General features: G+C 45.5%; 1 protein-coding gene across 1 annotated transcript in view; it reads left to right on the forward strand.

The window, feature by feature from the left end:
* Positions 1–13,994, forward strand: part of MED27 (mediator complex subunit 27) — a 207,709-nt gene that overhangs the window by 167,451 nt on the left and 26,264 nt on the right. Inside the window, exon 5 of the mRNA XM_068552526.1 lies at positions 7,532–7,639. Within this exon, the coding sequence (XP_068408627.1) occupies positions 7,532–7,639 (108 nt within the window). The remainder of the gene's footprint in view (positions 1–7,531; positions 7,640–13,994) is intronic.

The raw sequence follows: 13,994 nt of genomic DNA on the forward strand, positions 1-13,994 counted from the left end.
TTTGGGAGGGAAGCCAGGAGCCTTGTGAAGCACGGTTTTGAGCCACTTACCAGAGTTCCAGAAAATACGGCAGGCAGTTCGAGGATTAGGTGGTCCAAGGCTCCGTGGTCGCCGTGTCTTGTGATTTAGAGCCGCTGCTGCGGGGTCATGGACCAGGCATGAGAAGGGGAAACAGCAAGAGACAGGCGCCCGGCCCTGCGCAGAACAGCAGTGACCTTGCCCTCAAAGCTTGCTAAACCTCAGCTTCCTTCTATTCAGAATGAGACTGAGACACCTGCCTGGGCTGTACGGCAGGGTTCTTAGGTAGAGGAGGAAACTACGGCCCCGTGGGCGCGCCCCAGTCCTTGTCGTAGAGCCAAGGGGGTGTCCGCATTACTCGGGGGAAGACCCCCAGGCATCAGGGAAAAGCTTGGGGGAACGTTTTTTCCAGGTCACATGTAAGAACATCTCTTGGAGGAATGTTTCATGAGACATCGTCTGGGGAGTGCTCGTCTATACCACCAACTCCACCTTTCAAAACGCGGGGTAAAACGGACAGGCGCCCAGCCAGGCGTGTTCCGGCAGCTCAGTGACGCAGCACTCTTCTCCCCAAAACTTCTCAAGTACACGGTGAGCCCCATGTGGTAAAGCGCCGTGTACCGCCCTCCAGTTAGTTCAGGCATATGTCAGTTTTATCAGCTCCTTCAAGGTAGGAGCCATATTTGATACTTCTTAACCTCTCTAGGCTTCAGTTTACCCCTTTGAAAATGGGGGAGTTGGAGAAAATGACTTTTTAAAACTTGCCAGCTCTAAAGTTACATGATTCTCTGAAGTAGTGTCCTTGCGCAGTGCTTCGCATAATACATCCACTTATATATTCAATAAATAAATGCTTATGGGGATCATTCACTTTATCCTCATCTTTCTTTGTCATTAGTACAAAGAGGAAGGTTCTTGGTTCTGTACTGAAGAAAAACTGTTCCTGAACCTCCTGTAGGTGCCTGTCTGCCCCTCTCTCCCTCCCTCCCCACCCCTTTCTAACTACACTTTGAAAAACATCATTTCAAGCACAGCAGACCCCTTAAGGACACCTACACAGTAAACTTTTACCTTGTTTGTACCTGGAAAATAACATTTGTGGACACATGTATGTATGGTTGGCTTCTTTTGTTTTTTAAAACTGTATCCCTGCCCCCAAAGCAGGGCTCATCCATGCAGCCTTTGTCTGAGTGACAAATATTGTGCTCCCCACTTCACCTCCCACACACGTGCTTTATGCCGGGCCGGGGGGGCTGTGTCCAGTCCAGGTTCCTCGTGCGAATAAGCCGCTGGTCAGCTCGCCTCCGCTGCATCCTGGACACAGCTACTGCTCAGCCTCAGGGTGCCTTCTCCCTGCACAAGCCCAGGGGAGTGAGGTTGCAAGCGATCAGCTTCTCCCACCTTCCAAGCTCACCCGGTCTGCCAGTGTAGATAACGTCTCAGCTACCAGATTTGTTAACGTTTGCGTTGGATAGCAGTCAGCGGCAGAGCAGAACGAAATATCTTTGCTATTCTCCTCAACTTGCCTCCCACTTTGTGACTTCCCTCGCCACAGTGAACTAGAAATTCTCCCAATGCCATACAGCTTGGTAGGCGACTGCCGTAGAACAGATAGAGAAGACCACTGACGCAGCCCCCGCAAGGGGATGGGCTGTGACAGCATCTCTAAGGGCACTTCCTGGAAGGGTGACGGCCGGCTGGGTGGTCCAGCCCAGCGGCTTCTTTTCCAAGCGCACCTTGGTTCCCGTTGGGGAAGCACAGTGCACCCCTAGACTCTTCACAACTTGCCATCTGAACACACGGGGACAGACGCAGAAGTAGTGAGGGACCTGCTCAGTGTAGAAGAAGGGTTACCTTGGCAACGGCAAGCCCACTTCATTACCAGATGCATTAGCTTTATTTGTGGGATCCCATAGCAGTTGCCAGGCACCGACCTGTAGTCCCGTCTCTGGGCATTTTGCTCCAGCCATGGCCAGCATTGGCTAGTTTGTAGAACGGTGTCTGTTGGCCTGTATATGCTGCACCGCCGTATCAGTCTACCAAAACTCCAAGGTCATTGCAACCTGCTGCATCCAGATACGTTAGCAACCGGCACAGTCCAGACACATAAGAATCTGAATCATTATAGGGTGACGTGTGAGCACCCTATAGAACACCCTAAGAACATTAGAGAACACGCACGAAGCTCCATCTTGAGGGCAGGGCTTGAAGGGCTCATAGGACCCTCTCCCCCGCACCACCTCCGAGGAGAACGAAGGCTGATGGCCGGTGAGCTGTGTGGTGCGCCACGCCCACGGCCACGTGTCTCCCATGGATCATTGCGTTTAATTCCTCAGCGGGCCCCTCCGCACTTTGCAGCTGTGTGAGCAGGCACGAGAGGTGGCTCGACTTGCCCTCGGTCACCCTGCCTGTAAGTGACAGGTGTGGCACAGAGTCCCAGTGGACTTGACCTTCACAGTAAATGGCCTCTTTTGGGAGTCAGCAAGATCAGCCTACATGGCAGCTTCGTACCTTCCCCACTCCGCCTGCACCTCAGGCTTGCAGACTCTCAGCAGTCATTCAACAGGAGCACATTTTTGTTCATACTTCAGGGCCTGCACAACTGTCACCCACCCTCTGCAGTGTCCATTTAGCCCCAGGTGTGACAGCAGAAAGGCAGATTAGCATAGGTGGCAGTTTCACTGGACTGGAGGCAGCAGCCCTCTGGTTCCAGCTTTGATGTTAGCTGGCTTCAAGTCATTTCGCCTCTGTGAGGTCCGGACAAGGTGTTGGGCTAAGTAGCAACAGCTGCCCCTCAGGCCCTGTGCCACACCCCTTATCAGGTGCATTGTCTCCTTGACTCCCCGCGGCCATTTCTGAGATGGCGCTGCTGTCATTATCTCCATTGGATGGAGTAAAGGGATGTTCAGAGAAGGTAGGTAACTGGGCCAAGCTGTCCAATAGCAGAGCCGAGACCCGCTTCCAAATGCGCCTGATTCCAGAGCCTCGAAACGTTAAGCTTCAAAATTGTGTATGCAGTTTCATTATGACCATGTTAAAAATTCAAAAAGCCAGGAATCTATGCATTTGCAATCTAGTTGAGTACCAGGGTCCTTTCTGGCTCTATAAAAAATAAGAATTGACAAACTTCATAGACCTTGACGGGTCCAAGAGATAATAGAAGTAAACCAGAGCCAGACGTCATAGCACTGGGTGTCCATAAACCAGCACCGCCCGGGACAGACACAAGCCGGAGGAATGCTCTTGGTGAGCCTTCCCGGCTCGTGCCCCTTCCCTGAGAGCGTGAAGCCGCAGCGCACGAGGCGGGGCATTGGAGACCCAGCCTGTCCCAGGGCTCCAGGGCAAAGCGGGCAGGAGGGTGGGGGGAGGGATGGCGGGCTGAGGGTGGGGGGCGGAGGTGCGAAGTATGAGTTGGGGGGGCAGGAGTGGGGGGGGCCGTATGACTGCGGAGTATCTTACTTTTTTATTAGAAAAGAAGATGAAATACTTAAACCTCAATACATGAATGTAGGATGAGAAAACAAGGGGGAAAGGAAAGACTATCCTAATCCAGATTCATAGAATGAAAAAGAAAAAATTTAACCTATCAAAAAATGATTTGCCCCTTGCTCTGGTTGCGGTCTTGAAATACCATTTCCCACTGGAAAGAACCAGAGTTGCTTGAGGAGATGGCTGATTCATGACCTCAGGTGGGAACCGTACAGGACAGGCCCGGGGTATCATATACCAGACAGCAAGGAAGCCGTCACAGAGACTAGGGTTACGACGAAAGGATTCAGCCTCAAAAAGATGCCCACCAGCCACAGACAGCACAGTTCGAGCACCCATAAGAAGAATAATTGCGTCAGACAAAAATATATCAAATACGTTTCACTCTTTGAGTTTCTAATAATGTTAAGGGAAAAAAACTAAGCCATCTACAGTGGAAGTAAACTAGTGAAACAGTGCATTGTTTGAAAACTGGTATGTGTATAACCGAATCACTTTGCTGTACACCTGAAAGTAACACAACATTGTCAATCAACTATACTCCAACATAAAATTAAAAGTTTAAAAAAAGAAAGCTGGCAAATAAATGGAAAGAATTGAGCATTTATCCTCTCTCACATATATAATAAATTCTACCACTGGGTAACCAGTTAGTAGATAGGGGAGGCTTTTCTCTATAGAAGTGTTCCAGCTAATAAATGAAGGCTGTTGATCTCATTGGAATACAACCGTCTGTAACCCCTGGTGAATTTAATGAGTCATCTGCTGCCAGCATCACAAACTGAGACACCCAACCTCACATGCCTCCTGTTGGTAGTCTGTGACACCCCTGTGAAGTAGTCTTGCCAAAAAAAAAAAAGAAAAGAAATCAAGCCTGAATCTCATCTAATTACCAATTTACAGGAAGTACAGAGCAAGGAGTAACATGTACACCACCGGGACGCCATCCGCAAAAGCCAGACTGTGGAAGACTCTATAGAAAAAATGACCCAGTTTCTTCAGCAAATAGAATGGGGAGAGGGGATAGAGAGAGGGATACCTTGAGTCTAGGAGAGACTTATGAGATAGGTCAGCCAGTTCCACTGTGTGGACCATACTCAGATCCTGATACAAGCAAAGTTTTTTTTTAAGGTGGCATTTATGAGACTGTTGGAAATGAACACTGACTGAACTGCAGGCTTGATAACACTAGAGGATTCCTGTTGTTGTTTTAGATGTGGCGTGGCAGCATGGGTATGATTTTTTGTTTTCAGAGCCCTTTTAGAGATACAGACTGAAATATTTACGGATAAAATGATACCATGGCTGTTATTTGTTTCAAAATAATTCAGGAAGGGAAAAGTAGGTGAGGGTGTAGGTAAAACAAAGATCTGCCGAGACTTGTAGCTGTTGACATTGGGATGGGTCCATGGAGGTTCTTTATACTATTTCATTTACTTCTGTATATGTTTTTTTAAGTCTTCCATAATAAAAGGTTTAAAGAAGGTAATTAAGTCGGTACTTCTGGGAGGGGGTGGATTTTATTTTGTTTTGTTTTGATTTAATAGCACCCATTGCTGATAAGAGTGGAGTGCTGACAAGAGTGTTCTTAACCCTTGTGGTAAATTGTATCAAAAGCCTTAAAATATTTGTACTGTTTGCCCCAGTAATTACAATGCTACCAATCTATCCTCAGGAAATAATACCAAATGCAGCAAAAATTTGGTGAACAAAAGGGCACATTGCAGCCTAATGTTAATATCAGGGAAAATTTGGAAGCAACTAATGCCCAGCAATAGGAGAATGGTTAAAGAAATTATAGTATAGCCACTCAATAGAATGCCAGGCCACGTGTAATGCCAGTTTTGAAGACTACACAGCAGTATGGAGCGATGCTTACTTACCTCATAATTTTAAATAAAATTTTGACTTGAAATTATATGTTTAGTTTCAATTATAAACATGTGAAAAATTCAAAAACCATGCATCTTTGATAGTAAAAAGATTAAAAGAAAGTACCCCAAAATGTTAAAGTGGTGATTATCTTTGGATGGAAAGTCTATAAACAATTATTTTATTCCTTTTTTCTCTAATTTTAGATTGTTCCATAATAAGCGTTTATTAACTATTTTACTATTAGTTGATTTTAAAATACCAAAAATCACTTATAAAAGCAAAAAAATTAAATATAACATTTCTAGTATCTTTAGTGTGTTTTTTTTTTTTAATTTCATTTTAAGAAGCTTGAGAAATTACTAAGGGAATTTATCAGTTAAAGTCAGCTAGATTTCGTTCCTTTTAAGGAAACAATTGCTTAGTTATCTACGCTTTTTAGCAAAGAGAGTTAAAATACGTTAGAAAATGGTGGCACTGTTGGAGGGGGTACGTTGGACCTTCACTCTAGCCCAGCGAGAGGCTATTAATTTCAGTGCTTATGACTGCCAAAACTATAGCTGGATTCCTCTCCCTCCCTTGCTTCCTTCCAAGACTGCATGTAAACTAGAGGCAGAGTTTCTGTTCCTACCTTGCTGGTTTATTGGCATCCTTAAAGAGTGATTTCCAGTTATGCAAGAAATGACCCATTAAATGTTACATGGTATAGCAATATTTAAAAGTACTATCCAGAAATAAGGTGCTTTTAACATTCTCTTAAATGTAAATAAACGTGTCACATCTTTTTCTTACCCCGTTTATATTCTGTACTATTTGGGGCATATAGAAATAGAGATCAACTCAGCACTAGACGTTATTGAAGGAACTAGGTATTAGTAATGTTCACTGACACCCAGGACTGATCAAGAAGAGAAGACCGTTGTTGTTTTGAACAGTAGGCTAAGAGCTGCAAGGAATGAGGAAGTAAGGAAAGGATGGTTGAAGGTGGCGTCCCGAGAAACGGCCTGCTGCTGGAGTTGCAGGATCCGGGTTGCTGCTTGGGGCGGAGACTCTTGTCTGAGCCCAGCAGGACTCCTTTTAGCCAATTCTGTGATGTCAGAGCCTCATGGACCAACCCAGACAGTGGGCCTTGGGTTGGGTCCTTTGCCGAGTCTGCTTTTAGGGTCTCATCTAGGAAATGAAAGAGGAGGCTTGACAAACTCATCAGAAGGGTTTCTTGAGCCCCTAAAAGAAAAGAAGGCGCTGTTTCTATTCTGAAGCCTGAGCCTATTCGGCAAGCCCAGCAGGTCACTTTTTCCCTGGCATGTATGAAACTGCACTTTTTTTAGGTTTTTGTTTTTTGTTCTTTGTTTTTTTTTTTTAATCTATAACATGTGCTTAGGTTCTAAGAGAGTAAAAGCACTTAGATGTATTTACAGGACCATGTTCCTTTTTGGAGATAAAATTCAGCTACTTTTCATTTACCTTCAGAACTGCTCCACTTTTTACTAGCTGTTAAAATTAGATAGTTCAGGGATTTCCCTGGTGGTACAGTGGCTAAGACTCTGTGCCCCCAGTGCAGGGGACCCGGGTTCGATCCCTGGTCAGGGGACTAGATCCCACATGCCGCAACTAAAAAAGATCCCTCGTGCCGCAACGAAGATCCCACACAGCCAAATAAATAAATATTAAAAAAAAAAAAAAAGTTCAACCAGGGGGTATCTGGTGCCTGCCTTTCATCCCTCTATTGTACTCTTTACATAGTCCATGGGTGTACATAGGCTCATGACATAATATGAAAACAAATGTGCTCACTAACTCCTAGAAGGCCAGAAGTCTTTGAAGAAGGTAATCTTAAGACAGGAAAAAAAAAAAAGGGAAACTTACTTTATCCAGCAGATAGTGAACATTTGGAAATTATCCTGAGAGTTTATAAGCCAATATTATAAATAAATTCAGAGTAGTTAGATGAATTGGGACCTGTGCCATCTTAAATGCCTTAGGAGGCTGGCACAAGGCGTGACCACCACGCCTTTCCTCCGAGTGTCCACTGGTGCATCTCTCAGGAACAGGAGGAGAGGTGATCCTTTCTCCTTCTCATTGTCTTGCCCAATTCGTGTGGTTTGCATGTTCCAGTGTAAGCATTCATGTTTGTACACGTGTGTTTTGACAGGTGACCTTGGGAAAGGTGTTGAAAGTGATTGTCGTCATGCGGAGCCTATTCATTGATCGAACGATAGTAAAGGGATATAATGAAAACGTCTACACAGAAGATGGCAAGGTAGGCACTCTGGAGTCTTTTGTTTTTTCCTTTATTTTCTGTATCCCAGAACAAATGTAATAGAGTCCCAGATGAATGACATTAAACACTAGCAATCATAGCTAAAGTGATCAACAAGCATAGATTTATCAGTATGAAGCTGAACACTTTACAAAAAAAACATTTCTCTCTCTCCCCTTGCATTTTTCATCAAGCTTCTGCTTTTTCCTTTAAGCCTGTTACCCTTAGTTGAATTTCTAATTTATCACCTTAGACCCCCCCAGTTGCCTCATTAAATGTGTCTTCTGAGGAAATGGATTTCTTTCTTCCTTTCTTTTCTTTCCCTTCTTTTTTTTTTGCCTAGTCGCGCAGCACATCAATAGCCCAGGGTTCAGCATTTTGCTTTTCCTAGAACCATGAGGAAAATTCAAGTTAATTTGGCACACAACCTGATAATGATCATTTTCCCTGAAACTAGCAAGTAGCCCCCAGAAGTTGGTTATCCATAGCAGTGCATATTGAATACTACAATTGAAAAAAGATGAGTTATTTCCATGAGTGATTTGTTTCATGGGAAGTTCACCCACGTGAACCCCTAATTTCTCTTGACTGCACACTCTCCATATGGAGATACAGAGAGCACCAGAGGATGCTAATGAGAGTCGACAGCCTTCATTTGTGTTTGCTTCCAGAGCGTAATGAGCATTCTGCCAGAGATACCCACCCAGATACACCCTGGTCACTTCCTGACACTAAGCCTCCATCTTCACCTCTCCCTGGAGCTTTCCCTTCTCTTCATGAATCCCATTAAAATTTAAAAGTTTGTTAGTACCAGCACTTACCACCCAACGGCCACGTTATAATGAGGATAGAATGTTCTCCAAAAACGGGTGACCAGTGTAGCTTAGCACATAACAGTGTGTAATATAAAAGGTGTGACCCGTAAAGTGGGTCAGTATTTTGGGTTCGTAAAGTGGGTTTGTATTTTGAACAAGTAACCCAGCATTTCGAATTTCCACATTCCACTTGAGTGTTGTCACCATGGGAAGCTACTCTTACTCCCAGGGCCCTGCAGAGTTCTCATAAATCTCCCCATTGAGAGAAGAACATTCCTCCAGGGAAGCTTTCCTTTTTCTTTTTGGAAAAACCAAAATGTCTTTGGAGCAAGTGTGGAGGATAAAATAAATAATTGGGGCAAATGTGATCTGTTGTGTTTGTGACTCAGAAACTCGGATGGCGATTCTAAACGAGAAATTCCAAACTCCTTCGCAGCAGCAGAGGCAAGGCTGGGGCGGTGGAGACCCTCGCCAAGAGCCCGAGTCAGTGGTCATCTAGAGACAGGGTTCTTGTTGCCTCTGTTCAAGATTTACAACTTTATAGTCACCCCTGCTGTGAAACACGCCCTTGGTCTCCAGGGACTTACAAGTGACTTGGGGATATAAAGAATAAATACATAAAAGCTAGGTACTAATAATGACCGTGCTATAAGAGATACCAAATTCAGGATGCAAGTGAAGCATACTCTGAATGTAGATTATAAGGAGTGGAGATTTTACCTACTTTGCAATGTCAATATCAATCTTGAACATGATATTTATTTAACTGCCCCATACTGAAAGTGTCCAAAATAACACAAGCGGTTTGCCACCTAGTTAATAGTCAGTAAATGATTAGTATTATTTTTATTCTGCACTTAAAACAAGGGAATTAGAAAATAGTCTCACGTGTATTCTTCTAGAGTTTCTCTCTGATTACTCCTCCTCAGCTGCTATTGGTAGTTCCTTTCCTCCCGTCTACCCCCTTGACTCCCAGATTACTGGGGGTTCTCTTCCCCCTCCTCTCATGCCCCCTTGGCCATTCTTACACGTACCCCTGTGGTTGCACGTGTCCCCCCGCACAGGGCTCACTCCTGATTTGTGTCGAGGTCAGACCTCTCCTCCCCAGACGGACCTCGAGTTGAGCCTGTCCAAAACCAACCTCAGCTTCTCTCAGCTGGTCCTTAGCCAGGGTGACTGCTCCACCTCACTGCTCAGGCCTCCCTTCCGCTGTCTCCATATGGAGTCTGTTGGTGGGTTCTGGCGAGTCTCCCTCTTTATCCCTCCAGCTGGGCCCCTCCCATCCGTCTTCTCTCCTCCTCGCTTCTCCTTATCTCTCCGCTGAGTCGCTGCACCAGCCTCCTCACTTCCAGTCTGCAGTCCTGCTTCCCTCCGCCGTCCGTCCTTCGCTTGGCCTCCAGAGCTGTCTTCCTGAAATACACAGCCAAGGGGGTGATTTCTTGCTTTCTGCCATGTCCCCGTTGCCCAAAGCAGGAAAGTGGGATATTAGTAGATGTTAGGCACAAAGCAGTCCCTGATCAAAAAAGTTTGAGAAACCCTGGGTTAGAGAAAGTTCAGTAGGATTCTTTCTTTACTGTGGAAATTCTTAAACACTTAGTTTGCCTAACTGCCTATGAATCTCCCAAGAGGGGTACATAGTATGCAGTCTTTTCCTAACTAATTTGACCATCCATTTTTTTTCTTCCTTTATTCTTGGAGCATATTGTGACACTGGTGTTTGGCAAAACACACTTCTGAAAACTCTGGCTTGTAGAATAAAATCCAGACCCCTTAGCAAGGCATAGAAATGCCTAGTGATCTGGCCTCTGCCCGCCTTTGCGACCTCATCTGCCGTCACTCTCTACATCCATTTCGTCTTTTACTTTCCAGCCTTTTGTGCTACTTGTGGCTCCCAGAACGTGCCAGATTCTTTCACACACTTGCACCTGTGCTCTGTGCCCTGGACCTGAGACGCTTGCCCCCTCCCGTCCACCTGGCGAGCTTACTGGCTTTACACTGGCTGAGTGCCCTGTCCCTTCTCATCCAGCCCCTGTTTTCCCAGAGGCCTCTTCTGTGAGCACGGGCTCTGGAGATGGCAGGCCTGGGTTTGCCTCTACTCAGTACAAGTGATCGTCATCCACTCGAACCTCCGTGGCATTTTGAACAGTCTTTCTCTAGTACTAGGATTAGTCCGTCCTGATTATTTGTTGCATGTCTGTCTTGCAGTTAATGAACACACTAGCGTCCTCCATGTTTGGTCTGGTAGGCATTGTGCGAAGCAGACCTTGCCTCCAGTGGTTATGCAACCGTAGGTACCACTGTTAGACTCATCTTCCAGACAAGGAAACTGAGACCTAGCATGGTAAAATGACTTGCCTACGGTCACTCACCGAGCCAGATCCCAAACCTCCGTCTGCCAGGGGCTCCTCGAGGGTCCAGGCTCTGTCCCGAGACTCTCTCCCTCCTGTGGATATACCTCAGTGCCTAAAACACAGTAGAATAATAATGTGTGGGAGGAGGTAATGAAAAAGCCTCCTGGGGATGTGAAAATGCTTTAGGTGGGACGGAAGAATGGAGAATCAGAAATGAGAGCCGGAAGAAAAAAAGAAATGAGAGCCGGGCACTAGACGAAGCAACAGGGAGTGAAGTCGTAAATAAAGAATAAAGGAAGCACGCACGTGCACACGGGTCGTGGTTCCCTAATGAGGGATTAGCACGGGTTCTTTGTTCACCAGAAGGAAAGTGAGTGTGTGTCTGGGAGCCTGAATTCTGAGTCATATCACAAAGGCGGTACCGGAGGCCTCTTGCTCCCTTTTACAACTGCATACATTGGCCTAGAGATAAGCAGGGACCCTAAAAGCAGGAAGAGCACGGTTAGGAGGACTGAGTCCACTTGTTGTTTTAAAGGCACATTTACCGCATTTGGCAGAGAAGCTTGCCCAGAATCTAAGCCCAGCCAATTCGATTCACCCCTTTTTTTCAGAGTACCTTACAAATGATAAAAATAAAGTTGTGCAGCCATTATTAGTGTTCTCTTTTTAGCACTGATACTGGTATATATGAACTTATATATTTATATACATATAAGCATTAGTGCAGTTAATGTGTTGAACCGTCTGGCACATCCCAAATAAAATGCAGCGTTTGGAAGGAGCCGTCGGAGCTTGAGGTGTGGTCTAAGAACAAATCGTTGCCTGCAGTTTTGCTGTTCCAGAGGTGCAGCCCTGCATTTGCTGAGTTTTGGTGCCTAAGCGCTTGCCTGGGGGTGGATACTGCCCTGATGCACTAGGTGTGGCTTGGAAAGCCTTGCCTCTGCTTAGGGGTCTGAGCTGCGAATTCCTCCTGCCTCTGCAGTTGTCTGTGTTCTTCCAAACCCAAAGCAACCAGCTTCTGAAACGGTTCTTAGCCCTGTTGTTACAAGAGTGGCCCCACGCCACCCCGATTTCCAGCTCTGGCAGGTTTTCCCCGCATTAGAATCCCAGCAAGCCTATCTCTCACTTTGCACTAACAGCCACTACCTCTACCCTGATCATCCTGTGTCTTTACCTGTGATGCATATTTTTGATGCCAAGCACCAGCAGACTAATTCCTCGAGCAAAATATAAAAATGCTGTTAAGACTTACCGCCCTACACTTCATTGTCGTTGGGGAGGAGCAAAGAGCCATGACTCAGCATGTTGAATACCTGGCCGTTGTCCTGACTTTACACCAGGCAGACTTAGCTGAAAAAATATAAGTGTCTCGGTTGAATTTATCTTATTAGGGGATTTGGGTTATGTTAATGCTATAGCTTCATTAATTATCCCATATCAATAAAAAAAAGGCAGCTTTTAGCCTCCTAGCACAAGAGAGGAAAAGAAATGGTGGTATCAAAGGGAACCTTCAAAGACAGCCAGAGCTGTCTCCAGGGTAATTTCTGATCCCCGCATTCTTCCCACTTCAGAGTTGTGTGTGTGTGTGTGTGTGTGTGTGTGTGTGTGTGTGTGTTTGGGTCGAGGGGGTTGGGGGAAGCGTGAATCTGATTCCTCTAATAAGTGTTGGCATCAGCCCCGTTTGATATTAGATGCAGGGAACATTTTGATTTGTTGTAGCCTTTGAAATTGTTCAGACGACCTTCAGAAAAATGGCCTCTTGTTACTTACGGGGGAAGAGTGAAAGCTGGGGAAGGGGAATCCGGTTTAATTCATATGCAGAGGATGCCCTGAAATTGTGCTTTCAGCAGTTTTTTAGTAACAAGTGCATGTCCTGATTGAAAGTGAAAAGTTGAAGAAGAACAGACCTGTAAAACTTGTTCACTTTTTTATTCTCCAGGGGAGGGTGGGCAGACTTAAGCAGATGACCAAATAGAAGTTTGTGGTTTTGAAAACTTGGATGACCATGGAGAAATCCATCACCATTGCTGGTTTATAGCACCCTACCTCTACTGACACATCACCTGTTGACCTTGCAAGATGAAGCTACTAATAAATAAAAGCTTTAGACGTTGAAGTGCCTGTGAGGCTTATGAGTTTTATTTGGAAGTGTTGACTTTAGATAATTTATAGTTTCATTGTACTGTTTTTTGAAATGAAGAATTGATAACTTTCTGATAAGCTGCCGTAATTTTCACTTGCTGCTAAAGGAATTTTAGTGGCGATGTTTGTCACATCAGCAGGCCTGAAAGGCCTGAACTTGTCATCTTGAACTTTGCAAGAGTGTCCCACCACCACTTTGAGCTCTGACAGCTTAGGGGGCGCTGTGAGTCAGCATTCACTCTGAATTCTAGGTACAGGGCCATCTTCCTCCCAGGTTAAGAGCTGGGCCTCTGGAGACAGACCTGGTTTTGAATTCTCTACCACATGTTAACGCTGTGATTTTGGACAAGCTGCTTAACGTCTTTGGGCCTCAGTTTCCTCATCTGTGAATTGGACATAATTTTATCATTCTCGTGCGATTGCTGGGAGACACTAGAAAGATGACGCAGGTCCAGCGCAGGCTGAACACACGGTCATGTGCAGATGGTACCTGCCCTCTCTGGCTGTGCCGGAGATGCCGATGGGCGTCATAGTCAGCATTCCTTTGCCCGCTGATTTGGGGACATTCGGGTTTTTCATTTCGGTGAGTGAATTTGACTGTCGCTGTTATCACCAGTTCTTCCTGTGCATCAAGAGGACCTTTGATGTCTGACGTGTCACCTGAGAGCCGATGAATCTGTGCTGAAGCAGTTGGTCATCTGTGGGGTTTGTTTCCATTTTACCTGAAAAGAGACCACATTCCCACCCCTAAGATACTCATTCTAATCCCCAGAGTCCCACAGGCTGCTCCTAAGACTGCAGATTCAACCCCAATTACCATAAGGTGGTTGGCTTTTCCATTTTAAGATCTTTCTAATGCTTGCCCAGAGTACTGGGGGACGCTTAGTTTCTTTTCCCTGACACTATAGTTCAGCATAATTTCTCGTTCATAGGGCTGAAAGTTTGTAGCTTCCAGAATGCTCCTTTTTGAATATTGCAGCCAGCAAAAAATTGGTAGCCGTGCCCTCCTTTGCAGCAAATAAGCTGAAGCTAATAAATATTCACTTG

The sequence above is a fragment of the Eschrichtius robustus genome, chromosome 10 (assembly GCF_028021215.1).
Source record: "Eschrichtius robustus isolate mEscRob2 chromosome 10, mEscRob2.pri, whole genome shotgun sequence".
Lineage (NCBI taxonomy): Eukaryota > Metazoa > Chordata > Mammalia > Artiodactyla > Eschrichtiidae > Eschrichtius > Eschrichtius robustus.